The sequence below is a fragment of the Fundulus heteroclitus genome, chromosome 6 (genome assembly GCF_011125445.2).
Source record: "Fundulus heteroclitus isolate FHET01 chromosome 6, MU-UCD_Fhet_4.1, whole genome shotgun sequence".
In the NCBI taxonomy this organism is placed as follows: domain Eukaryota; kingdom Metazoa; phylum Chordata; class Actinopteri; order Cyprinodontiformes; family Fundulidae; genus Fundulus; species Fundulus heteroclitus.
Window position 1 is genome coordinate 9,228,681 of NC_046366.1, and position 26,518 is coordinate 9,255,198.

At 40.7% G+C, this 26,518-nt stretch overlaps 1 protein-coding gene across 1 annotated transcript in view; it reads right to left on the bottom strand.

The window, feature by feature from the left end:
• LOC105930265 (sodium channel protein type 4 subunit alpha B) overlaps positions 1 to 26,518 on the bottom strand; it is a 64,093-nt gene that overhangs the window by 15,635 nt on the left and 21,940 nt on the right. The window contains exons 7-18 of the mRNA XM_036137994.1: positions 24,727 to 24,818; positions 24,361 to 24,603; positions 24,215 to 24,278; positions 17,921 to 18,062; positions 16,827 to 17,024; positions 16,496 to 16,681; positions 16,035 to 16,403; positions 15,764 to 15,893; positions 13,023 to 13,261; positions 11,584 to 11,757; positions 11,126 to 11,482; positions 7,204 to 7,611 (exon numbers count right to left, since the gene is read on the bottom strand). Of these exons, the coding sequence (XP_035993887.1) occupies positions 7,204 to 7,611; positions 11,126 to 11,482; positions 11,584 to 11,757; positions 13,023 to 13,261; positions 15,764 to 15,893; positions 16,035 to 16,403; positions 16,496 to 16,681; positions 16,827 to 17,024; positions 17,921 to 18,062; positions 24,215 to 24,278; positions 24,361 to 24,603; positions 24,727 to 24,818 (2,602 nt within the window). The remainder of the gene's footprint in view (positions 1 to 7,203; positions 7,612 to 11,125; positions 11,483 to 11,583; positions 11,758 to 13,022; positions 13,262 to 15,763; positions 15,894 to 16,034; positions 16,404 to 16,495; positions 16,682 to 16,826; positions 17,025 to 17,920; positions 18,063 to 24,214; positions 24,279 to 24,360; positions 24,604 to 24,726; positions 24,819 to 26,518) is intronic.

The following is a 26,518-nucleotide window of genomic DNA, read 5'->3' on the forward strand; positions in this document are numbered from 1 at the left end:
GAGCATATTACAATAGGATAAGCAACAGTGATATGTCAAAAAATGCAATTATCAGACTGTAAGAGTTTCTGCGGCTAACCAATTACCAACCATATTCCAGTCAATTGTGTGTGCACATAATGCTGTATTCATGCAGAATTCCTTCCTGTTTTTACTGTGAGCAGCTGCTGATGTACGGATAAGCTGATGGTGAGTTGAAGGAGGGTCGTGTGATGTGGACCACAGACAGCAGGCTGTTCGTGTTCGGCTCAGCCTGGCCTCGTCTGGCTCTCCTCAGCTGCGGGAGCTTAATCTGCTCTACAAAGCCTGGCTTCACATCTGGCCCGCTCCTGTCTGCTAGCCAGACAGACAGACAGGCAGGAAAAGGAAAAGGAAAAGGAAAAGGCATAACCTCCACCTTAAGACAAACCACAGGCTCTGGATTCCTTTTACAGCTTTCCAACGAATACAACATACTTTTAAATCTAATTGGAAAGCGCAGGTGACGTCATGATATGGGATGTGTCAAACAAATAGGCCTTAACATGTTGCATTTATTAAAGGAATAAACAAATAGATTTAACTAAGAATTACATTTTTAAGTACACAATTAAACCAGTCCATTTGACCACGACAAACAGCAGTGCTCGTATTGCCAAAGCTTCTCAGAGTCCTCTCACAGGGCTCTTATCTCAAACTAAAAATTCCTGTCAAGGAGTTTTATCTTAACTGATTCAGATAACTGCTGGGATCAACTCTGAGTTAATACACAACATAATTTTTTTAATCTTTGTGAAGAGATGTGGTTGACCCCTTTGCTAGGTGTCATGCTTTCTTCTAAGAGCTGTGATTGGTTGATACAAGATACAAAGAACAACACAAATGTGCTCCTTGTGTTCAGAGGAGAAGAAATTAACAGATAAGACTGGATTAAGAAATGTGTGACATGATGATGAAACTTAGCTACATTAAATAATTGGCACGGCATCAAAATGTTTGAATGTACTGCATTTACATCATCGTGATTATTTTGATTTGCTTGTTATGTTTACTCACCACACTGGTCACTTTACTACTTCGTCTATTTGATATTAATGTGTTCTCATCTGTCAGCATTTTACGGGGATTGCCTGCTTGTATAGGTGCTTTGATTTGGCCAAACGGCCGACATAAAATGAAGAAAAGAAGGTTGAGAAAATTGAACTGGACAGAGGAGCAGCGCATCTGTTAGCGCAGCTCTGGAAGGAGATTTGAGTAGCATTAAATCACGGCGCAAAGAGGTGGACTTTTACGCGCCAGCCTGAAAAGTCAGAATCAAAAGCCAGAAAGGAGACAGCGTCACAAAGTGAATTTTTATATGACCATCTAGGCTTAGGATACTGACTTTGTACAACAAATACTTTTTCAACTGTTTTACTGTCATGATCTCGGCACTGATGCTGGTCTGATTACTCACTCTACACACCTTCACACTTTCTCCGCCCTGTTTCTAAATACCTCTCACCCGATCCACTTGCACCTGCCAGTATATAACCAGCCTTCAGACCAGGCACCAGTGCCAGATTATTTCCAGCCATCCGGTGAGACTTATTCCAGCGTTCTGTATCCAGACTTCTGATTGCCTGTTTCCTGACCTGTTCTGCCACTCGACCTCTGAGCCTGCCTGATCCCTGCCTGACCTGACTGCCCGTTTGATGTACCTGACCTCTGCCCGATCCGGACCCTGTCTCACCCCTGCCTGCTCGGACTGCCTATGTACCGGGCTAGACCTGCTACCTGACATCTGAGCCTGCTTGACCCCGTTCTGATCGTAAGCCTGCCTGTGTACTGAACCCTGAACTGTGCCCCGACCTTGTCATGGATTTCCCTCTGGCGCTTCATCGGACATCTGTCCACCTGGCTCTGACCTCGGACCTCGTCCCCAACATCAGCTTCTAGTTTGCCCTCCTGATCATCCTGCCTGTGATAGTCTCAATGGTTCTGACCCTCTTCCTGTTCCCTGACCACTGTTCACCTGCAAGAGCTCCGTTCTGGGACTTCCTGAGTTGCGTTAACAACGTTAACACGACAGTCAGCCGGCTCAAACCTACACTTGTGGTTTCCCCCGGACTGAGCACAGAGAAAAGGTTAGTGACCATTACGTTTGTGACTAGTCCTCACTGCAAGATAAACGTGGTCACTAACCAGCTGTCTCTGCTTTCAAAGGTTCCTGCCATAGATGCTGCCGCAGCCTGCCGCAGTTTAGTTTTTAATAAACATTTTTAAATCATACACACTTTTTTCTGGCTCGAATTCTGGGTCTGTATATTCCGTTCTTAACATTTACGTCTTTCCTCTATCTACATAGAGTGTATATTACTGTACTTTATCTTGTCTGGAGTGTGCTTTGTTTTGTATGTTTTTTCTGCAACTTTTTCCCATTTCTCTTAAAATGTTTATTGTTGTAAGCATTTTACAGGCTACAGATATTAAAATTCCTCTTTACTATATTTTTTCGTAATTTTTTTTCCAATATTTTCCTATTTATCTATCCTCAATAAAATTGCGATGCTAGAGCACCTTTAACCCATCCTCCCACTGAAACTAATTAAAATCCCCCGTTGGGGATAATAAACATTACCTTATCGACATATTAATAATTGTATGATTGTTAAAGAAGTCTATGTTGTATATCTGGAGCGTGTAATGAAAATAATTTCCCTCTGGGATTATTAAAGTATTTCTGATTCTGATCTAATGTGCTCATTTTCTCCACTGTTAGATGGTAGATCAGCCAATCGGCTCTCTTTGTTTCCACCATCTTCCTGCTTCAGACGTCTTCTAAAGGTCCTTCTCACTACTCCTAATATTTTCACTTTAGGAGCTCTCTTAAGGCCTAAGATGCTTTTTGAATCTTACAGAGGTGAAATTCTAAGAAATATCATAGAATTTGGGAAATTCTAAGATTTTTCCTAAAATGATGTCACTAAGAGCTACTTTTGGTCTTAAGATTCTTTGTGAATAATTGGGTATGTTGCTACCAACCATTCATATCTGGAGACAAAAGTTCCTGCCAGGATTCTTTGCAAAATAGCTTAAGCAGAAGGGTTGCCTTAAAAGCATCCGTGAACATCAATTTCCATGTCTACATAAAAGATTCAGAATTTGATTCACTGGAGTTTAACTGGGGCATTCTAATAAATGAAGGATTTTTGATCCAAAACATGGGATTGTCTGCCTTGTCCTGCTGTAAGCCAAGTCTTAAAGTTTTTTTTCAGTATTTCCCTGCCTTAGCTTTATCAATGCTCCATTTAATTCTGACCAGCAATTCCCAAAAAAGCATCCTTACAGCAGGATGCTGCCACCACCACCATGCTTTACCAGGGGAGTAGAGTGTTTAGGGAGATGTGCCATGTCAGATTTCTTCCAAACAAAACATTTTACATACAGGTCAAAAAGTTCAGTTTTCATGTCTCTCTCCTGATAATCTCTTATGTCTTTTTTCTTTCAACGACAACAACTCCCGAGCCCAGTTTTAAACTCCTCTGGAACTTTATCCCTGTTGTGTTCCTTGGTCTTCATGATGCTTAGTATTGGAAAGTATTGGAAATATACTTAGATCAAATTATACACATTAGGTGTATTTCACGCAGAAGCACCGTGGGGTGTTAGTACAAATTTAAGCCACACTTTTCAGAATTTTTTTTAAAGCTTATATTCTTATTTGCTCCAAAGTGCATACATCGTTCTGGAACTCCCACCACCTCTTGTTTTGCAATAAAATCAGCCAACTGTCTTCTGTGTCTCTCATCAGCACAAGTTTAGGTCTAGTCAGCCCATGAGCCTTGCTTAGTCTTAATGGGAGATCCTAAACAGACTATTCTTGACTCAGGGTGAGATTGATTTTGAATTACAAAGATCATCATTCCCCACAATAAGCACCTCAGGTCAGTCATTATTGGCATGTCCAGGACAAGTTATTCACAGAAGCAGAGAAATGTGAGTTCCGCTGCTTCACAATGTCATTTCTTGGCTTTATTATTTCCCAATATCAGATCTCCATAGACCCTGAGAAGGTCTCGCCAGTGACTAGTTGGTTGGAAGTCACATATATGAAACAACTACAGGGATTTCTAGGTGATGGCAACTTTTGTAGAAGGTTTATTAGGAACTATAGCCGAGTTGTTGCTCCTCTTCTTGCCCTCATGTCTTCCAAATCCAAGTCAACCTGGAATGAACAAGCTGATCAGGCATTCAAAACATTAGCTAAACATTGTGTATCTGCTCTAGTTCTTCATTATCCAAATCTTAGACATCAGCTCATCATTAAAGTGGACACATCCGATATTGGTGTGGAAGTCTTTTTCAGTCCAAGAAGCAATAATGTTCACCCATATGCTTTCTATTCTAAGAACTTGCAGAAAGGAAGTATGATGTTGGAAACCTGAAACATCAAACTGCCTTTAAAAGACTGGATACATTGGCTAAAAGGAACAGAGACACCCTTTCTCATCTGGAAGGACCACAAGAATTTGGAATAAATTAAGTTCACCAAGAGACTGAACCCACGTCAGGAAAGATTGATATTATTTTTTTAGTTGCTTCAAATTCAACTTGTCTGTTATACCCAGGACCAAGAATATCAAGCCAGATGTGCTCTGCAGGACCTTGGAACCCTCTGCCAATAACAGAACAGTAACAAGGAGGGATTCATCCTTCCTAGATCTGTAAAGCTGGCAGTCATGGACTTTATCACAGTTCTATACCCATGTGATTGCCACATGGTTATCCTGACCCTAGCTGATGGATTCTCCAAGATGATTTACCTGCTTACCTTGAAAAAAAAAACTATATTCTGCCAATGGATCCTGGCCCAAAAGATGTTCCTTCTTAATGGAATACCCTGTGACATTGTCTCACAGTTTTGGAGAGAGTTTTGTGACCTGCTTGGCATCTAGTTGAGCCTTCTTCTTCTTTCTACCCACAGACTGATAGTCAGACAGAGAGGTTGAATCAGGACATGGAAATCATGCTTTGCACATTTTCCGAAAAAAATACTACCAAGTGTTCACAGAATCTCCCATGGGTCAAGCACACCATCAACTCCCATCCATCCAGTACCACTGGTCTGGGCCTTTTACAGACTGTGTATGGAATTCTATCCACTGGTGTTCGCCATCCAAGTGAGAGTCCACAGTAGCCTCTATTAATGCAGCAGCCTTACGGTGCCTACAAATCCGGAAAAAGGTCAGAAACAGTCTCTCAGGCCTGGTGTATACTCCATGTCAGCCAACCATTAATGTACTTCAGCTCCTCAATACATTGTGGGTCAGAGGGAATAGCAACCCACTGGGGACATTTTCAATTCAATTCAATTTTATTTATATTGCGCCAATTCATGAAACATGTCATCTCGAGGCACTTTACAAAGTCAGAATCAGTCAGATTATACAGATTGGTCAAAAATTTCCTATATGAGGGAACCAGTTGATTGCTTCAAAGTCCCGACAAGCAGCATTCACTCCTGAGAAACGTAGAGCCACAGGGAGAGTCGTCTGCATTGTCCATGCTTTGCAGCAATCCCTCATACTGAGCAAGCATGAAGCGACAGTGGAAAGAAAAACTCCCCTTTAACAGGAAGGAAAACCTCCAGCAGAACCGGGCTCAGTATGAACGGTCATCTGCCTCGACCGACTGGGGGTTACAGAAGACAGAGCAGAACTCTCAAGATCACTCTCAAGATGGACTAGCATGAAACTTACCCTGTGTTTCATTGGTCCATTTCTCATCTCCAAAGTGATTAACTGCCTGCAACTCCCCAGGCTCCCTGCATTAATTCCACCCTCCATGTGTCACAGGTAAAACATCACATCCTCTCTAGACTTGTGCAATTCTCCAGATGCCCTCTTCTCACCCTGTCATCAATGGGGCACCAGCCTATACAGTCAAACTCCTGTTCAGTCATTGATCCTGCCCTTCTGCTTCCCCGTTTCTTTGACTGTTCATGTTCACTGACAACCAAGCTCATTCAGCACACCTCTGACTCCTAATTTCACTCATGCCACTGACATGTTTCACCTGGTACCTGTTCCTTCCAGCCACAAACTCCTCAACAGATTATTGAAAGCCTTAGTGTGAGTAAATGTCACACTATGTAGAAAAAATTTCTAATCTGTGGATGTGCCTGGTCTTTCAATCATCTTGTTACTGAAAAGTGCTATACAGATAAACTTGCCTTACCTTGATCACTGCTGCCAATCTAGACTTTGTCTACATATTTAGTGACTTTTCAGATCTAGCAACGTTTTTCAAAAAAGTGAATGGCTACGAATCAATCTACTTTTTTCTGTTATTGGTGACTTCCCGTTAAAGCACCAATCGTTATGCAGATCAGCAGCAAGGGCTGCTGTCAGCCCCTTCCCTTTCCCCAGGCGCTGTCTAACAGGCAGTTGCAGCTGCCTCGTCCTGAAACCCCTGTCTGCAGTCACAGCAAAGAGAGCAGAGAGAAGATCTATTCCGTTTCCACATTGCAAATGTATTCCGGCTTGGATTACAAAGCGGGATAAAGTAAGTTTTTATTGTAGTCTTTTTCTTCTCTGATACTGTTGCATTAAAATAATTCCCTGAATTTGATTCATACACAGCTTCAGTCACTTATGGGATCGATACACAGGGAGAGACAGATGACAGTGACTAATGGCTTTTATCGCCACTGCGGTAAAGACTATTCTACAAAAGAAATATACAACTGGGTTCATCCTATATTACTGACAAGGGCACAGCAAAGAGAATATCATCATTTTAACGACACACCTTACAGCTGATCCAGATAAATGGCTGTAGTGCCAAGCGACAGTTACAAAAGTTGAACATTTCATGAAGTTCATTTGTAGATCCAAGCAAATGTATTAATTATTGAGAAATAAATATGTTCACTAATTTTTTCCCCTGAGATTTAATTATTAAACTAATTTAACAAAAACAAACATTTATTATGGCATCATAATCGTTGGCCAATTGATCGGAACACCTCATCAACAGTAATATTGTCACAAAACCACAGCAGCCTTGATGTCCAAAATAATGCAAGCAAAATACACCAACACAGCAAAAACAATATAGATGCCATTTAGTGTTGAATTAAAGTTCATTAAGCAAATTAGAGCATTGAAATTAGCTAAAGCCTATTTTCTTGAAAAACTCTATTGAGAACAAAATATAGGATGACAGAGAATCTGAGCTTACTGGTTTGTTGTCTTCATCCTCTGATGACTCTGAGTTCTCTTCTTCAAGAAACTCCACATCTGACTCTCCAGGAGCGATGGGAACAATAACAGTCAGTTTCGGGTTGGTCATGTAACTATCCTCTTCAGGAACTATGTACTTTTCTCCATAGCTTCCAATAATTCCTCCGTTGCTTTCTATGTGGTTTCCAACTATTTGCTCAGCCTGACTGGCCTCTTTGGCCTTCTGCTTTTGACTTCCCAATCCATGGCTGAAGAAGTCCCCAACACTCCGAAAGAGCCAGGATATGCCGCCGTGGATGCGGCCGATGGCAACCTGAATGTTGTTCAAGTCGCCATCTTCTTCCGGAGCGGAGAGGTTGTCGGAGCTGAAGGAGCTGAGCAGCAGGGCAAGAAAAAGATTCAACACCTGTGGAAGGACAAACATGTTATTTTACACATGGATTCAACGCTTGGTTAAAACAAAACACTCAGATGATTATTCACCATTAAAATCCTTGCAAAAAACATCCATAGGCCTTGAACTTTTCCAAGATTTTCCCACTTTATAACCACAAACTTAAATGCATTTGGAGGGAGGGTATGTAATACACAATGTTTAGAAAAATGCTAGATGGTTTTCAAATAAAAAATAACAAAATATGCAACCGATTGTCTTTGGAAAACACTTTATTACTAGAGACCAGAGAAAATGAGTGATCCAACAGTATTGTCGAAACTAAAGAACACAGTTAAAAGCAAAACCTATGATCTACATGGTGTAATGCAGCAGAGAGGCAGGAGACCAAAAATTCAAACTGGACATGCTGTTGTGTTTTGTAAAAAGCTTTACCAGCAAAAACCAGGATGACAATAAGAGATCTTCTGCAGGATCAAGTAAGAGATCCTGCAGAAAGGCAGGTAGATCCAAGAGGCAAGGTTTGTAGTCATGTGAACAGCCCAGGTCGTCGTTCAGAGAAAATCCAGAAAATGTGGTCATTGTCAGAACACGCATTGAGAACACTGAACTACTACTCACTGAAAGCCTTCAATAGTCTGGCACTGACTGTCTGTGAAGAGCTTAAGAAGAGCAGGAAACAGGTGTGTGGAACAAAATTGATTGCAGGGCAGCAGAGAGACAGGCTTGCAGGTGCAGTGCTTGAAGCGTAGTTAACATAGCATGGGAGGAGTGACAGGATGAAGACAGCAGACAGGCCAGATCATAACCCAAACCAACCCTCCACATCACCCTGAACACACAATCTCCATGGTGATGTAACGCAGTGCAGCATCATACTGAGGTGAGGCGATCCTCTGCAGCGACAGAGAAAGATGGAGGGAACTAAATACGGGGCGATTGTGGATGAAAACTTGGTTAAAAGCTTTAAAAACCAAGGCAGGGTGTGGTGGTGGCACAAGGGTAGAGCCCATGAACCTTTGCCAGATGGTTCCCCTCTCTCAACCCCATTTCCTGTAAGCCTACTCTCAAATAAAGGCCACAGGTGCCAAAAGAATACAATTAAATAACAGTAAAAAGCAGCCCCCCCCCCTCAAACACCCCTAAACATACAGGCAGAGCATGAATGGAGTGGTTTAGATCAAAGCATATTAATGTGTTAGAATGGCCCTGTCCAATTGAGATTCTGTGACAAGATTTGGAAAATCTACTTGGCAAAGCAGAATGTGGAAAAGGTCAGTTTTATCACTGCAATATAACAAAATGTGACAAAGCACAGGGTACATTAATATATTTAAAAGGCACTGTGCAATTCTTATGTAAAAGCACAGCATGAAACAGCCGTTGTACAAAAGGATAAGTAAGAATAACACCAGACCTGTACTATATATTTGTCAACATTAGTAAATCCTGGCTGGTAATTCAGAAGGATATTCAACAACATTGGCTCAAAACCCATAGGATCAGCAGTTACAGCCCCCCTCAAGTCAAGGTTTAAAGCATATAGCTCAAAAGTAATCTACTGGTTTATTGTGTGTGGGCTGTTTGCACGCTCATTCTTCCTGTGCACATCTCTCTGGTGATATGCACAGTTGATAAGGATCATCTTTAGTTGCTCAGCCAGTCCATGATGGGAAGCACAAGCAGATGATTTGTGATAAACGCCCTCTTGTCGCCCCAGGCATCCTGGATTATCCCTTAGATAGACTGCTTCCCCATGATTATCATGTAGAGAAGGTTTCTATGCAATAAATCCAATAAGAGCACTGTTTTGATTAGGTTTTTGACCTAACATGGCAGCGGTAAGGCCATAAGGACATCTGGATATAAAACTGTAATGCAATAGAAACTACTAAATGCTGTTCAAGTCTAAAGTATTTCCCAGTGTTTACAGCTGCTTTATAAGCTGGTCACACAAACTATAGACTACCACAGTTGGTCAGCCAGGGGCATAAGCAGTAATGTGTCTTTGTTAAAACTGAGAGAAATGCTGCAAAAAATCTGCCACTTATATCTGAAGTATTATTTAGTTTAATATTATTGACTGAGTTGGAACCTGACCAGATGTTGTCTACCAAGATAAAAAATAAAAATGTTTTCTTTAGTGTAGGGAGTCGATGACATTGACTGCAGGCTGGATTTTTGTGGTATGTGTGCCTTCTCAAACACACAGGAACTGGATATGGCTGTAACATGGGGTGAGGACTGCAGCGGAGATTAAGCATTTTTCATTTAATTTTCATGGTCGACAATGCCATGATATGTTGTGCTTTTTTTCTCTCTCTTATTGCGTCTTTGCTCTGTCTTCTGTAACCCGCAGTCGGTCGAGGCAGATGACCGTGCACACTGAGCCTGGTTCTGGTTCTGCTGGAGGTTTTTCCCTCCCGTTAAAGGGGAGTTTTCCTTTCCACTGTCACTTCATGCTTGCTCGGTATGAGGGATTGCTGCAAAGCCATGGACAATGCAGACGACTCTCCCTGTAGCTCTACGCTCCATCAGGAGTGAATGCTGCTTGCCAAGACAATCTACTGAGTTTCCTTAGATAGGATTTTTTTTTTTTTTTATCAATCTGTATAATCTGATTGAATTTGACTTTGGAAAGTGCCTTGAGATGACATGTTTCATAAATTGCAGCTATATAAATAAAATTGAATTGAATTGAAGACAAGCTGATAGTGTATAGAGACTGCAAGCTTTGGGACGTTATGTAGACAAATGTGTTCTAAATCATATTCGAGTCAACAGAATTTTAATGTGTGAAAAAAAATGGCTTTTGATGCTCATCCTACAGTTTTTTCCTGTTTACAGTCTTTGTCCAAAGAATATTGCTGTTACAGACCACAGTGGTTAATTGAAGATTATTTTAAATGTTTTAAAACTACAAGGAGAGAATAAGCATTACACGTTTGTGCATATCACAGTTCAACCACATGTAATTTGTATCTGATGAAGCTTCTTCTTGTTTCCTTAAAATGTAAACAAATGCTGCTTACTACTCAGTCACACAAGCAAAAGCCAAACATTTTTTCACAAAATTACATCTTTTCACATCAGGTTTTATATAGTCACAGGTGGCATGCTGCCTCCTAGTGATGTTTCCCATGGTAAATACAAATCTATTGTAAACTTAAAGATGATTTAAATGGGCATTCAAATCATTAAAATAAACAGCTTTCTGGACTTTGAGATTGAGGATGTTTTAAGATGGTAGATATCTGAAGATGCCCAGAGAGTTACTGCAGCCTGTCTGCAGAACCTCATTTCAAAGACCCTAAACTGTCACTTGAAGGGAGGTAAATGTATGTTGTGCATGAGATTGCAATTTCAGTATTGCCTAAAACTCACATTCTAAGTTATCTTGAGTTTGAGAATAAGTTAAAAAAAACAGATAATTATTGACATGGTTCAGAAGTGCGTATGGAAGCAAGCGCATGGTGCAAGATTGAGTCAAAATGAACACAGCAGTTGTCACTGTCATTGAACTTACCACCAGGTTCCCTATGACCATGACCAGCATGAACACCAGGATGCAGATAGGCTGCCCAGCCACTTCCATACAGTCCCACATGGTCTCGATCCACTCTCCGCACAAAACCCGGAAAACAATCAGGAAGGAGTGGAAGAAGTCCTTCATGTGCCAGCGGGGCAGAGTACAGTCAAAGGAGATCTTACACACACAGTCTTGGTAGTTCTTGCCAAACAGCTGCATGCCCACCACCGCAAAGATGAAGACAATGATGGCCAACACCAGTGTGAGGTTTCCAAGGGCGCCCACTGAATTACCAATGATCTTGATCAGAGTGTTGAGAGTGGGCCAGGACTTCGCCAGCTTAAAGACTCTTAACTGATGAAAAAAAAAATAATAATAATTTATATGTTTTAAGTACCATCAGTGCAAAGCTAAAACAAATGCTACATGATCTGAGAGCTAAATATTTCTTATACCAGTCTGAAAGAGCGCAAGACAGAAAGTCCCTCTACAGTGGAAAGGCCCAGCTCCATCAGACTGAGGCAGACAATGACGCCGTCAAAGATGTTCCAGCCCTGTTGGAAGTAGTAATAGGGGTCCAGGGCGACGAGCTTCAGCACCATCTCAGCTGTAAAGATCCCTGTGAAAACCTGGGAAAAACACGGAGGGAAAATATGTTAGAAATCCTTTAATCGCACATCTATATCTGAGAATACAACAGTCACCTTTTAGGGTTCATGGCCAACAAAAAGTTTACAGATCAATAGCACTTTATTGTTTTTAAACATGCAACCCAAGAACTGCTAATAAGAAATTAAGGGATAAAGTTACTGCCTTGAACAATATAAAAGAGAACCACTCAGTAGAATTTTGCGACTTGGGGCTAGGAGAGTAGAAAGCGTGGTAAGGCACACTTCAGTATACCTGAAGTGAGGTAATGTTAAAAGTTGTAAGGAGACAATATCTTATCTGCAGTAACTACATCTCTTCATGTCTTTATTAAGTACAAATCCAGATTAGTTGGTTCCCAAGGTAGACGGCAATAGCTAGTCCGAAAGTGGCCAAGACTAAAACAGACTTCAACCCTCTTGAAACAAACTCTAATCTTAAAAATGTCAAAGTGGGTTAGGCACACTACGCCATTCAGTGATTTATAGAGTAACAAGTATTTTAAAGTCTGTTCTCTGAGATACAGGAAGCCAGTGTAAGGACTTTAAAGCTGGGGTGATGTGCTCAAGACTCTACCCCAGCCAAATGCCTCTTTTTCAAATGTTTCTAAGTTTTGGCTAAAATAGGTCTTTAGTTTTATTCCTGACAATTTAAAACAAAGTTTAAACTTTCACGTTTAGACCAATTACCAAATAAAGGTCTATGGGCAATTTAGATACCGTTAAGAAATATTTGTAGCAATTTGCTTGTTGGGTATGTTCTGCATGTAAGATATAAACTACAATGTCCTAAAAATATCTGACTCCAACTATCCCGTTAATGTGGTTGCTCGCCACATGCCCACCAGATGTTATCGCTACATGCCTAGCATTTGAAAAGGTTGATGATATCTTCTTTTGAATCTTTAGCAGTTAACATATTTTTTAAACCTTATGACATTGACCTTCCAGTGTATAATTATCTTTTACCAGAAAATATCAACATACAAGTGCACAAAATGGGCCCCCCTTTCCTAATATAACATTGCTACTTGTGAGGTAAATTTGTCAACAGCCTCTTTGACACAGTATCAGTGTGGAGGCTAAAAAAAACATTCATGTTTAGTGTTTGAAATACAATAGCTGTATGAAAACCATTTTCCTCTTCAGCCTGTTCCTATGCACTAATCTACCACCTGACAGCACTTGAGAGAAAGTGGGTTAAATGCAGGAAATGTTCCTGTTCTTATCATCAAAGAGCCTCTTACCAGATTGCCCACTGAGAGCATGGTGTTGAACTCATCAGTCATGGGGTAATGCTCCAGGGCCATGAACAGGGTGTTCAGCACAATGCATATGGTGATCCCGAGATCCAGGAAAGGATCCATCACCATTAACTTCACATACTCCTTTAACTTTAGCCACCAGGGGCAGCAGTCCCATATCAAATACTTCTTGGCAAACAAGTACCAGCAAGGGGGACACTTTTGCCTTGATTCCTCCAGCTCTGCGAAGAGAAACCCAAGTGTAGATATCTAGTGAAATTTAAAACAATTGTAATCAGCCCCTTTTACTCTGGGTTCCACTGTAACCAACTGTGTGTAGAAGTCAGTAAATAGTGACAACTTGTATGCAATTCAACCATCAGAGGTTTGTTAGAGAATACCGGCGAACGAACATTGTCATGAAGACCTAGGAAGACCACAGACAATTGTTTTAGGTTGTAAAACAAGATCCCAGTCTTTGAACATCTCATAGAGCATTTTTCTATCTATTTTCTGCACACAGGACGAGTATGGTATGAGTGCACAACAAAACATGATCCACTAAACCTGATATGCCAGGCAAAAAGGCCATCACTCAGAAAAGCGTTTAGGTGTAATATTCAGCGCCTCTGTCTGTCCTGGTTGAAAGTTGCCTGCAGTGACGTCACTCCCTTCCTGCTCTGCACAGCGCCTGCAATCAGCACTGAGCAGCAACACCTGCAGCGGCTCCAATTATGGGTGTCGCTACACCTGTGAACCTGACTATATATTCCTGCCTCTCACTTAGTCTTGCTGCCAGATTGTTGAAAGCCATCGTGTGAGCAGACCCTATAACGTTCTTGGTTTGCCTGTCTGATATCGACCAGTTCTGGTTTGTGGATTTCTGCCTGTCTGCCTTGCTCTTGTCGGGCTCTCGGATTCTGAATGTCGAAAACCTGACTCGCCCTCTGAGCAAGCCTGTTTTGCCTGAGCCCTTTGAAAACCTCTGCCTGTCTCTTCATTAGCGTGTATGAGCCAAGCCCGGATTACGGATTCCCCTTCTGCCTTAGCCCCACAGGCGATTCTGTTGCCCGTTAAAGTCACATGCACACCTGGAGCCCGTGGATCACTTAATCAGGACCAGCGCAACTTCCCGGCATCTGAGGAGTTTGTCTCGGCCACTAACTTTTCTCTCTCCTTTACAGTGCTTTCAGGGTGTGGTCCACCCTGTTTCCTATCCTGCTACACCTATTATTCAATAAACCTTTTAAACCGCCCCTGTTGTCTGACTGAATTATCGGGTCACCAGTTTCAAAGCTGTTACAGCAAATCTGACCTTCATGGAAGAGTAATGAAGACAAAGCCAGTTTTAAAATTTAAATTTTGTCTGGTCATATGAGATAACAATTAAGCTTTATGCCTTCATGTAAAACACTATGTTCTGTGGTGATTAACACACACATCAACTGGTACCACAACAGTCCCACAATGGGACATGGCGGTGGCAGCATCATGCTGTGGGAATGCAGAGTTGGGAAGTCAAGTAAAGAGGCCAGTAAATGCAGGGAAAGGTGGTTCTTTAAAGTGCTGACTCAGAAGCTGAATGCTTATGTAACCTGCTGTTTTCAGAACGTTTTGATAACCATGTTTAGTTTTTGTTCTGAATCAGTGAGTTTGTAATAGTTGCCCCTTGTGGTGGTTTTTCGTTACTGCAGTTATATACCCAGGTTTTTCAGTGTGCATACATACAGCACAGCAGGCTATACCACAGAGAGTCAGTTGCTTAAAAATCCTGGAGCGGAACCAACAGTGAGTATAAGCATAGTTGGTTCTTATTGTTGTTTCTTACCCCTCCGTTTTATTTTGTAGCATTGGAGGGAGCTGTTTTCAAGTTTTAAAACCGTGCTAATAATGCTAATTGCGAAGCTAACCGCTAGCGTGAGGCTATTTAGGATGCTAAGGCTAATTAAGTTCACTGTTGAGCTTCATATTTGTTGTGTTGGTGAACGTGCTGCATTTTGTTTGATGATTATTTCTTGTAATGTAACTGAGTGTATTTACAGGAATTTAAACTGCTAAAGTAGTTTATATATCTAAAATGTAATACATTGCATATTTCTTTTGTATTGCAGTTTTACAAAAATTAACTGAGAAGGTTCAGTAAAGCAGCCTCAATCAAATCTACTGGGTCTCTCATTTTGTTCGCTATCTGTCAGCCAGGACAGAATAGTTTTCCTTCCACTTCGCAGTAAAGCTTTACTTGTTAGTCTTTCACTCACAATTCCAACAAAAAAACGCTGAAATTTATGGTTGTATCATAACTTATAACAATGAAATTTACTCATTAATCATTGTATCGTAAATGAAACAAAACCAAGGGTTATACTTTTGCATAGTACCTTGAATAGGGATAGAAGGTTCAATCAATAGAAGGTTGTGTATCTCTTAACCAGTGTTGGAAACAAAACATGCAAAATAACAGAAACATATTTTTAGGCTGAATTATTTACAAGTTGTCACCATTTACTGACATTGAGAAAACTTAAAAAAAAAAAAGTTCACTTCCCTGCTTTGTGTTGAGTTATAAAATCTCAATAAAGCACAATGAAGTTTGTGCTTCTGATGTGACAAAATGTTTATTTTTTGTTTACCTATAATGTGTAAATTAATTTGTGACTTTACCAAACACTAGCAAGGAGTACTTTGACTTTTCTGACTTCTGAATGGATTTCTAGGATATTATTCTAGCAAAGAAAAGGACGCACCCTCCATGGCATCGCTGAAGAAGCTGAAGGAGCTGTGAGCTCTTTTCCTGCGCACAGAGCATTGCTCTGAGACTGTGGGCGAAGGCTGCAGGAGAAGTCTGGGAGCTGTGTCCACTCCGCTGCCAGGCTTCTGGTAGACAAGAAATATATGTGATGCTTTCTGAATTTGCTTTGGTCGATATTTAACATGAAAGAGCTTCCATTTAATGGAAAAGCGTGCATGCCTTTTATCTCTTCCAGCATGTCCTCATCACAAGGCCTGCATACTCACAGTTTCTTCCCTGAATCTCTCCATGCTGTGAACCGGCATGGACGGGGTCAGCAGACCCATGGTGGTGATGCCGTTCTGGTCCAGGAAGATGTTCAGTCGGCCGTTGACGTTGAGACTAGGCGTCAACACTTGGGAGCAGTGGCTTCTAACGCTCCCCTTCCTCTTCTTCCAGGGCGTTGCAGTCGAACTGGTGCGACTCCTGAAGACATCCCCGTGGACGCTGTACTCATCGTCCCCGAAGTCAGCCTCTGAGTTTTTGCGAGCACGGACAGAGCTGAAGATGCTGTTCTGGCTTCCTCTCCTGGTGCTGAGGGGGTGAGAGGAGAGCGTGGCCAGCAAAGGGTGGAATGGCAGGGGGGACAGAGGAGGCTACAGACAGAGACACAAAAGAAGGCATTAGCTCCTATAGTGCACAACACCAACAACTATGTAAAAACTGCTTGCTTGGAGCTGTTTTGTACCACAGCTTCATCCACAGGCTCCAGCTTCTCCTCAGTGGCTTCAGCTGTTGTCTCCTCCGAAAGAGTCCTGTGAGATCTTCTTCTTCTGCTGCTGCTGCGGCGTATACTTCCTGCTTTCACGCAGAACGGCGAAAGCTCTGGGGACACAACGGAGTCCGTCTCCTGTGTTTGTCTTTTGGATGCCATCTTCAAGGAGACAGAAATATTGTGACAGAGAATTAGGAGTATTTATTGTCTTCTGAAGCTGAAAGCACACACACACACACACACACACACACACACACACACACACACACACACACGCACACACCCAGGAGGACCCTGCGCCTACTCTTTGCTCTTGTCTGAGATGCTCCATGGCCAGCTGAAACTCCCTTTCTTTCTGCCAGGCTTCAGCAATGGTTGCCTGATTCTGCTCCTCGTAGGCCATGGCCACCACGGCCAGGATCAGGTTCACCAGGTAGAAGGAGCCGAGGAAGATCACCAGCACAAAGAAAACCATGTAGGTTTTCCCTGCAGAGCGCAGAGTCTGAGGACAAGAAAGATGTTAATAACAGTTTTATGGTCATTATCAGTGCAGAACAGATAATCCCTCATTTCACCCACAGAAAATACTGAAAAATATAATATCAGGAATACAATATCTTGCAAAAGTATTCTTCCCAATTAACCACCCCCTCCCCCCATTTTTAAGTCACGGCACATTATTTTTTAGAAGAAAGAAAATTATACATGGTTTTCGAATTCTCTTACAAAACAAGACTGTGGTAGTTGCATTAAGTCCCCATGGGTCAATACTTTGGAAAATTATCTAGGGCTGCAAATATAGCTGTAAGCCTTTTAGAGCATAAATGGTTTTTACGATTTGACTGTATAGTCTCCTTGACTATACAGTCAAGCTTAGACTGATTGGATTGAGAATGTCAATAAACAAGATATTTTCAATTATTTTTTAGAATATCAGTTTGATTCAGGTCCGGCCAATATCTTTTGATCAAATCCATTCCATTGTCGCTCTGACTGTATGTTTAAAGTATGTTTCTTGGTCTTCTTGCTAAATTAAATTACACATAGGTGGGCTCTGGTTACTGATTAGGTGACTTCTGAAGGCAAATGGTTGCACTAGATTGTATTTGGGGACATCAAATTAAAGGGGCCAGAACTCATATGCTCATCAGTTTTTTTTTCTGTAATACATTTTAAAAACTACATATTGTAAAAGTACTTTTGCAGGCCACTGTTTAGATTGGATTTTTCATATACAATTTTTCATGGACAAACAATGTTCTTTTTTTATAACCTCAAAAATATCAGTATAAAATAACTTTGCACCGGAAGGACAGGTGCAAAAAAAAATACTTCTTTGTGTTTGGATTAAATTTGATCAAATTTGTATAAACTTTCTTCAATGTACAGCCGCTGTACCTGGTGGAACAGCTCCTCCCAATAGTCTTGGGTCATGAGTCGAAACAGTGCCAGAAAAGCCCAGCCGAAGGTATCAAAACTGGTGTAGTCGTAGTTTGGATTTCTTCCCACTTTGAGACAATCAAATCCCTCTGGGCACTTCCTGTGATGGATATAAAAGGGGGGAGCAGAAGACAGACTATTAAATAACAGGGCTGATAAATCAGGAGCCATCAGGACAGATACTGCTCCGTCGGCACTCAGGCTACTTAAGAGTAAAAAAAAACATCTCTCGTATCTACATGTTCCCTCTGAGCGTTTGACTGCACAAAGAAGCGAAGCGGAGATGATACAGTAAGTGCATGCAGTGCCTTTAACACCATTTTTCTTTTTTTTTTTAACTGAATACACCACTTGAAACCTGTTTCAGAATGAACCTCTAAAATGCACCAGAGTTAAAGGGATTACACTCGGCCAGATGGATATCAAATAGCAGTTCCAAAAATGTTTGGCTCCATGCCCTGATTTTCATTGTTAGCACAGTGGCATTACAGCAAATATTTAAGTCCTGAAGCAGAGAACAAGCTGCGCTTCCATGTTAATGTGAGAGTGGAATAATTTCATAATGGCTGGCAAACATCTGGGCGGTAGAGCACGGCTGTGAGAACAGCTGCAGATCTCACCAGGATGCTAAGCAGGAATTCTGACTGACGTCCAGAGCGGGCGAAGTATGTGTGAGGCTGGAAACATTTTCCTGTCACGCCGCACGGTTTTACCTGGTCTCCTATTTATTCTAATATAGCTGATGCTACAGATATGGAAAGAGCATTGATTGGCAACCCACCAGTTTGGAATGTCTTTTGTTATATTGTTAAAGGCAGTTTTCTTGAATCTCCAAGAGGCCTTAAAAATATGTTTTTTTTATTGTTCTTTTAACGGAAAGTACAAAGTCCCAGTTGTGGTTTTTAATCCCGTTTAGAGTTTTTGCAAATGAGCCGTATGAGGGAACCGGACAGAACTCAAAGCCCGATACTGACTGCTGGTGTGCCATAATTTGTGTCAGCCACATCTGTGCTGTGTGGCCCCTTTTTAAGTGATCAGTTCATAAAAATCAGCGCCTTATTTGGTGTGCGTGGCAGAAATAGATTAAAAACTGTTGATATTGTGATGCTGGTGTAACAAATCTTGGTTTCAATTTAAGAGTTTTCAACATTTTACAAAGACGTTGATAGTGAAAGAGAGACTGTTTTGGCTGATGTAGCTCCCAGTCTGTCTGTACCATGTAGCCTGATTTGCCTGTGTTGGTGGCTTAAAACACCAAACCTATTACAGTAAATCAACATGCTAGGTTTATGAAGAACACGGAGAGTAATTATGTTTCTGTACATTTTGCCCACAAATGATTAACTTGAACTGTACTGAAATACATTATTGACAGGTCATATCAAAACAACAACTGCACAGGCTAGCATTAGCCTAGCACCCTCAGCAAACCGCTGCAGTTGAAAATGTCAGCAGGGCACGAGATGTGAGTTTACTAAAGACTGGAGCTGTCAGATTTATTATCTGTAAAAATAACTAATAGAGTTGTATGCATTCATGTGCTGTGTTATCTGAACATTACAGCCTGATGTTGAGTTTGCCTCTTCTTGAAGCAGAATAATAAGAGCGTCATGAGAACCAGGGTGCCATGCAAAAAGTTTTATTAGGGAAAAAAATGCAGTGTAGCCGCCAAGAAAATGAAAAGCAGAAATGCAGCATCGTGCACAATGTTGATGAGTAAGTTAAGTTTTACTGAATCACAACACTGAAGTAAACCATGTAAAAATGATGAAACGGTGTTTTTATATGAATTCAAAGAAGTATCAAACAGGGACTTTGTATCTGCAAATGTCTACTCAGATCGGTAGGCTACTATCCCTATTTTTCTCATTTCCAAATAGTAAATAGTTTTTGGATAATCCCTGTTTATTCAAGCTCTCCATGCCTTTTTATTTACAAATGTTTCTATGACTTCATGAAATTTATCAACAAGCTCAAATGTGCTAGAATGTTCTAAATTTAGAACATTTAGATTAGAGCTGGGCGAATGATCAAACTCCTATTTTTGGAGTGCATAACTAATAATACATAACTGTATATACATAATACATAATAATACATGCATAATAATGCATAACTAATAGTCTCGTCAAAGTCTCCCTTCTGGATCGTGGATCTCTGCAGCTCCTCCAGAGTTGCCATGTGCCTCTTGGTTGTTTTTCTGACTAATGTTCTCCTTCCCCTGCCTGTGAGATTACGTGCATGGCCATGTCTTGGTCGGTTTGAGGATGTACTAGCCGCTTTCCATTTTCAGATGATAGATTGGACAGTGCTCTGTGATAGGTTTAGAGCTAAAGGATATTATTTTGTGACCTAAGCCTACTTTAAACTTTTCCATAACCTTATCCCTGACCTGTCTGCTGGGTTCCTCAATCAGCATTATGCTGTCTGTTCACTGTTGTTCTCTAACAAACCTCTGGGGCCTTCGCAGATCAGCTGGCTTTACAGTGAGCTTGCATGACACACGGCTGGACTCTGCTTAAAAATTAGGTGCTTTCCAAAGCCATGGTTGCGTAAGATTTTGTTTAGGGGTATCAGAGTAATCTTTTTTTTTTTTACTTTTCAATTTTGTATTTGTAAAAGATATTTAAAGCCAAGCATTATTTTTCCTTCTGCTTTACAAATATGCACCATGCTGACTTGGTTACCTTATTATTGCTATTTTATTTCAAGAGTTCAAATCAATACCATTGCAGTTTATGTAAAGAGTAGCAGTAGAAAATGCAACTTTATTTACCAGGGAGAGCTAAAGCAGTGGGTTTCTATGCTCACATCAGCAAAAGTTGAAAATGTCTGTATGATCAGTAATAATCCTAAATGCACACTGGAGATTAAGATACAAGAGGATGAGCACAGGCCCAAACGCTACAGTAGGAGCGATGAAATACGTCCTGAACTGTTAATGCAAATGACATATAACAAACTTTGTGACCAGACTGAGAGAAGCATTTGAATTAGCACAAGTCTGTGTTTATGACCGCTCAGTAGTGTCTGCTTCAGCGCATGCGTGTCACAGTGTGTGTCATCATAACGTATCCAGAGCTTTAATTTGGAAATCTACTCAGGGATTACTTGTTGGAATACACTCAAAAGATTAAGCATCCTCTATGTTTTACGTCCTCCGTCCTGACCTGCTTAGTATCTTGCCCGTCTCCACAGCCCGCCGCAGAAAGTTGCGTCAGAGATGCCACATAAGTTAAAAGCCTTCCGCAGAAATTTGCAAACAAACACATAAGCTACCTTATAGCTCAGTTGACCTATAATCTGTCATCCATGTTGTGGCTCTGCGTTGTGTCATTTGGTAGCTGCTTAACAGCTAAAAAAAAAAAAAAAAGGAAAGAATGCAATATACGCTGCATGTCACTGCTGATGTTACTGTAATGTTAAAATCAAAGCAAGATGGCAATACTAATTGATAAAAAATCAGAAAATCAACTGATGACAGGTCCAAAAAAAAGTTTAGCTGCAGTGAGTCAAAGGTGGAGCAGCTATTTAGCTTGTTATGATATTGATGTTGATATTTTGATCTCATAAGCACACTTTAAATAGCTGTGTGACATCACTTCCACCCAAAAAGGCCCTCCCATGTTTCCTCCTTTCACTCTGACCTCAACAGAAATTACTGGATCAGATTTTCCTTCTTGAGGGGATTAAGTTCCTATGTTTTTTTTGGGAGGCTGCTGCCCAAGTGAGATTAAAAACTGCAAAGTTGTTGGTCTCTGATGAGTGACAATTGTGTGACTTACTACCTCCTTGGGGTCTATAGTAAAACAGCAGCCTTTACTGTTCTCTGGCCAATATATAGGGTAAATCTTAGCAGCTGTAGTTCTTCTTTATTATTCTTAATAAAGAATCTTCTAGAGTAGATAATGAAATCCCTTTGAATATTGTGTATTTTTTCACAGCTCAAGGAACACGGCAGACATATATGAGGATGGTTAAAGCAGAGGGAGCACTTAAAGACGTTTAAAGCATGCTCACTCCTCCTGGATGAGCATGTAGCGATGGTGGACAGTCGCTTGCATTGCGCCGTTAGCTTTGCAGCAATCCCTCATACCAGTCATGTATGTAGCGACAATGGAGAGGAAAACTCCCCTTTAACGGGAAGAACTCCCCAGAACCAGGCTCAGTGTGACCGTCCATCTGTGTGTGTATATATATATATATATATATATATATATTTATTCTCTTATATGATGTGCCTTTAGGTTAAACAGTTGAAATAAACTTATTTTTCAGACACACCAAGTGGTATTTAAGTGCTCGGTAGTAGTCCTTTCTTTCAGAATTTTTGAAAGTTAACAGCACGTTGATGCTTAGTAGAGGTCAATCAGGTCACCCCTGTGATTAAGTTGTGTTTAGTTTGTCAGAATCTTCTTTCAGTTTTACTTCTAAAAATATCCGGAGCAAAAAGTCAACCAGTGACTGTAACCAGAGAACTTGTCTTAGACTGAATGACTGATTGAGTCGTACCTGCGAACAGGTCACACTGACAACAGCCCTCTTCTGTGTGGATGCTGACACTGCTAAAGGAAGACTCACAGCTGGCTGTTTTCAGTCAGCTGTTAAACAATGAGGTCAGAGGAGGTACAGCAATGTAAGAAGCTATCTAAAGAGGAAAGTTTTCCTCCTGTGTCGTGCCAAAATACAGTTTGTCTGTGCTTAATTCAAGCTGCAATAGTGTGAGCAAGAGCGAGACTTTTAGTAGATAACAGGAAGGCTGAATGTATTAAAGCAAAGTTGACCTGTTTGCCTCTTTTAGCTTGTCTTTAATGGAACATGCTGTAAGGATCTTTTTTCTCCAGGCCATAGAACCAGATACTGCTTTTTACACTCAGTGATGCTGGCCACACTAAGTAGGCAAATCACTAATATAGGACACTAAACAAAGTTAACTTGGTTATCATTTTTTCTTTCTTTTAATATAGTGACACCTTACAGTTCTTAAAGAGAAATTTTAATACTAGCTACACAACCCATGCTAACCTCTAATATAAAATGGCAATCACAGTTTGACATGCCAACTCTATAATCATGTTGTACCTGGTAAAACCCTGGTTTACGACAGCTCCTCTCGCACAAAGCGGCATGATGCATCTGCTCTACTGCTAATATAAAAAACATAAATGACTACCGATCACTCATGGCTGGAAGGCTAATACAAACATTTTGAATCTTATATTCTTATTGTAGTTCTAGTTGTTAAATAATATCCGAATTGACTAAAATTTGTCTCAGGAGATCCAAGCTTAACAAGTTCTAATCACCGCACCTTCAATACTTTCTACAATGACCACTTTCTGACCTGTGAAGAAAGTGTAATAATGACACATTTGTACCAGTTTCTCATAAGCATCACCATCCTGGTTTTTATTTGGTATCCCTCTCTATCATTTGGTCCTAACCAGAACACCTCATGAGGGCCGACTGTTGCAGCCGCAGGCTTTCACATTCCCACAGATGGATGTTTAGCTCACTATAACCCTTCGAACTAGGGCTGGCAGAGGGAAGAGTCGCTCTGTTGTGCTTGTTTCAAAGGCATTAGGATTTGCAGGATTATTCAGTGCGTAGGCTGAGTGGCAATATCTGGATGGCCACACACTGCACCTTCGATTAGGAACACCATCGACCATTCAAAAGGGAAAAAAGGGTATTTACATCTAGATTTAAATAAAGTTGTTTGGAACGACAGGGTATATATAAATTAAATCCACTATGTCAAATAAAGTGCTGATTTTAGATTTTAACTGGTAATAGTAGTAAGTACAGCATTAGTCCAAACACTAAGGTAGCACAATTGTAAAGGGATCTGATCTGTTACAGTTAACCTAATTATTTTATGTGGCTTTCTGGACGATACAATCCGGCAAGATAGCTCTCTCCAGCTGTCAGCTTTTCTAAGTAAAGGCAGAGAAGACATGATTATCCACACCATATGCAGCTTTGTTCATGGTACACCCGTTCCTCTGATGAGTTCACGGCCCTATACGTTAAGCCTCACAGGGAATGTAACGTTAAAACCAACAGGAAATCCGCTGTTGCTGCATTCTCCTGCCACTGTGAAAACTGTGAAACTCTCCGCTTAACTCAGCGCACAAGCTTCCATGTCCCATTGTGCACACGGCATGCAGGGGATCAGAGGCCATAATGGTGGTAAACATTTTATCATTATGTAACAGCCTACAGCTTGTTAATGAGCACAGATTCACTTACCCTGCATCGCTTCCATAGCCACATATTAAAGCATCCTTCTGTCCTTCAACTTTGTAAAAATTATCTAAGGAAAGAGGAGCAACAGTTCAGTAAGTTCAGAGCTGTGCAGCGGTTTCAGACAGCAGTCACATTTGTTCAGCGCTGACCCTCATCGCTGAGAAAGTCCGCTGGTGAGCTCCAGGTCCTGTTGTTGCAGGTGAAGGTCGTGTTTGGGCTATATGAGGAGTTGATGCAATGACTGAGGCTCCGGACGCACTTTTGCCGCAGGAGACCCATGAAAAGCTGCAGGCCAATGAGGGCAAACACGCTGAGACAGAAGACGGTCAGGATCATCACGTCGGCCAGCTTCCTCACAGACTGGATCAGAGCGCCAACGATCGTCTTCAGACCTGGATGGAGGAGGAAATGCAGAAAATCATCGGTGAATGCAGATGTTTCATAGTGTTAATTGCACTATAATGGGAATAAGAATAAGACAGGGGACAGAGAAAACGGCCTGACGGTCGCCTCACCTGGAATAACTGAGATGGTTTTCAGGGCTCGGAGCACTCTGAAGGTTCTTAGTGCAGAGACATTTCCAAGGTCGACAAACTCTGTAACATATCTAGAATTTGGTACAAAGAGTGGAAGAGGTGGGGGCTTTTAGGTCATACAGGTTTATCACAATAGAAACAGAAGAGGTGTAATTTCAAGATGGACTGCATTAAGAGTTTACTTTAAAACTCAGTTGTATAGTTGTCCCAGCTTGTCCAATTGTGTCTTTGTTTTATTATAATAAATCATTACCAGTGCAGAAAACCATGAGGTAATGTACAGCAAAAAATAAAATTTAATAATTCTCAAAAATAAATCAAGGATTTTATATAAGAAGACAAAATTGTTTATGGCCAATAAAGCAAAAACAAGGCAAAGTTCTTCATTGCTTTCTGGGCAAAGTATACCTTCCGATAAAGTAATATATTAAACAGATTTGATTAAATTGAACTTGATAAATACTATATATATATAAAGCAAATTCAGATGCTAAAATGAACAACAGGTTTTTAGTATTTTTAGCATCCAGTGAACGAGATTATACAGTCCTGTTAAATATATCTCCATCTGTCGCTGCTCCAGTTGGGACTGAAATTATTCATACCCCTGACAGATTTAGGTTCAAATTAATATTTTAGTTTACCAACATGTTTCTTCCAAAAGACAGTAATATTAACATTTTGGAGTGGCCGAGCCAGAGTCTCCCATCTTGAATTAGATAGATAGTGCTACTTAAAATATTCATGTCAACAAAGATAAATCACCAAAATACCAGTGGAAATATGCAAAAACCTTCTCAAAAATGGAAAAAAGGTTTTGTTGTACTAAATATTTTTCCAATGATTATTGAGAATGGTATATTTTTCAAATTGCCATTTTTAATTAATTGTAAATAAAAACTGTTAAATTACTTTTTTCAAAATGTGCTCCTTTTACATTGTTTTTACCTTTTAAGGCTACCTGCCTCCTTTCCTCACAGAAACAAACTTCTTAGTTGAATAGAAATTATTTTAAAGGGGTCATATCATGCAACGTCCATTTTCTTTAGACCTTAAATGCATTTTGTTGTGCAGTTGGAGGCGCTAGGAATTTGAATGCAGAAAATTTGAATGTAGTCTCTCCAGAAGCTGTGTAGATATATCTCTATTCTGTTTGGGTCATATTTCTCAATTCGTTCAGTTTTCTCTAGTCTTTATTATATTTTTTTAACAATTGCGTGACAGATTTTACTTCGGAAATGCTAAACAACGTCACGGGCCTCCAGTAAACCTATTGCACAAAGCTGCTATTCTTATTTCTTGCCACATTTTTGTAGTGCAAACTGAAGGATGCTGAAGCTGCAAATGGATAAGTGAAAATGTTAAGATATTAACACACACAATTCACTACACTGTCCACCAGCATACTGCTAAAATGGCCGAATGGGGTAGAGTGGAATGCTCTACAAACTGTAAGGGGGCGGGGTGTGAAGTACCTTCTTTAAATTTAAAGACACAGCACTAAAACTAATTGCTCTCAGACTCAGTTCAGGACAAGGTCAAAAAAGGGGCTGTGGGGCAACAGCGACGAGGAATTCAGACCAAAGCATTGCAGTTCCACTTTATATAGACCACAACTGAATGATTTCAATTTGAAAGGAAGGATTTGAAACCATGATATGTCCCCTTTAAGGCAAAATCTGTAAAAACTCATAGAACTTTGGCTCCTCCCTGTGTTACTGTAGCTGCTGTCACAATATTATTTTATGTTGTCACATGTGTTTAACATGTG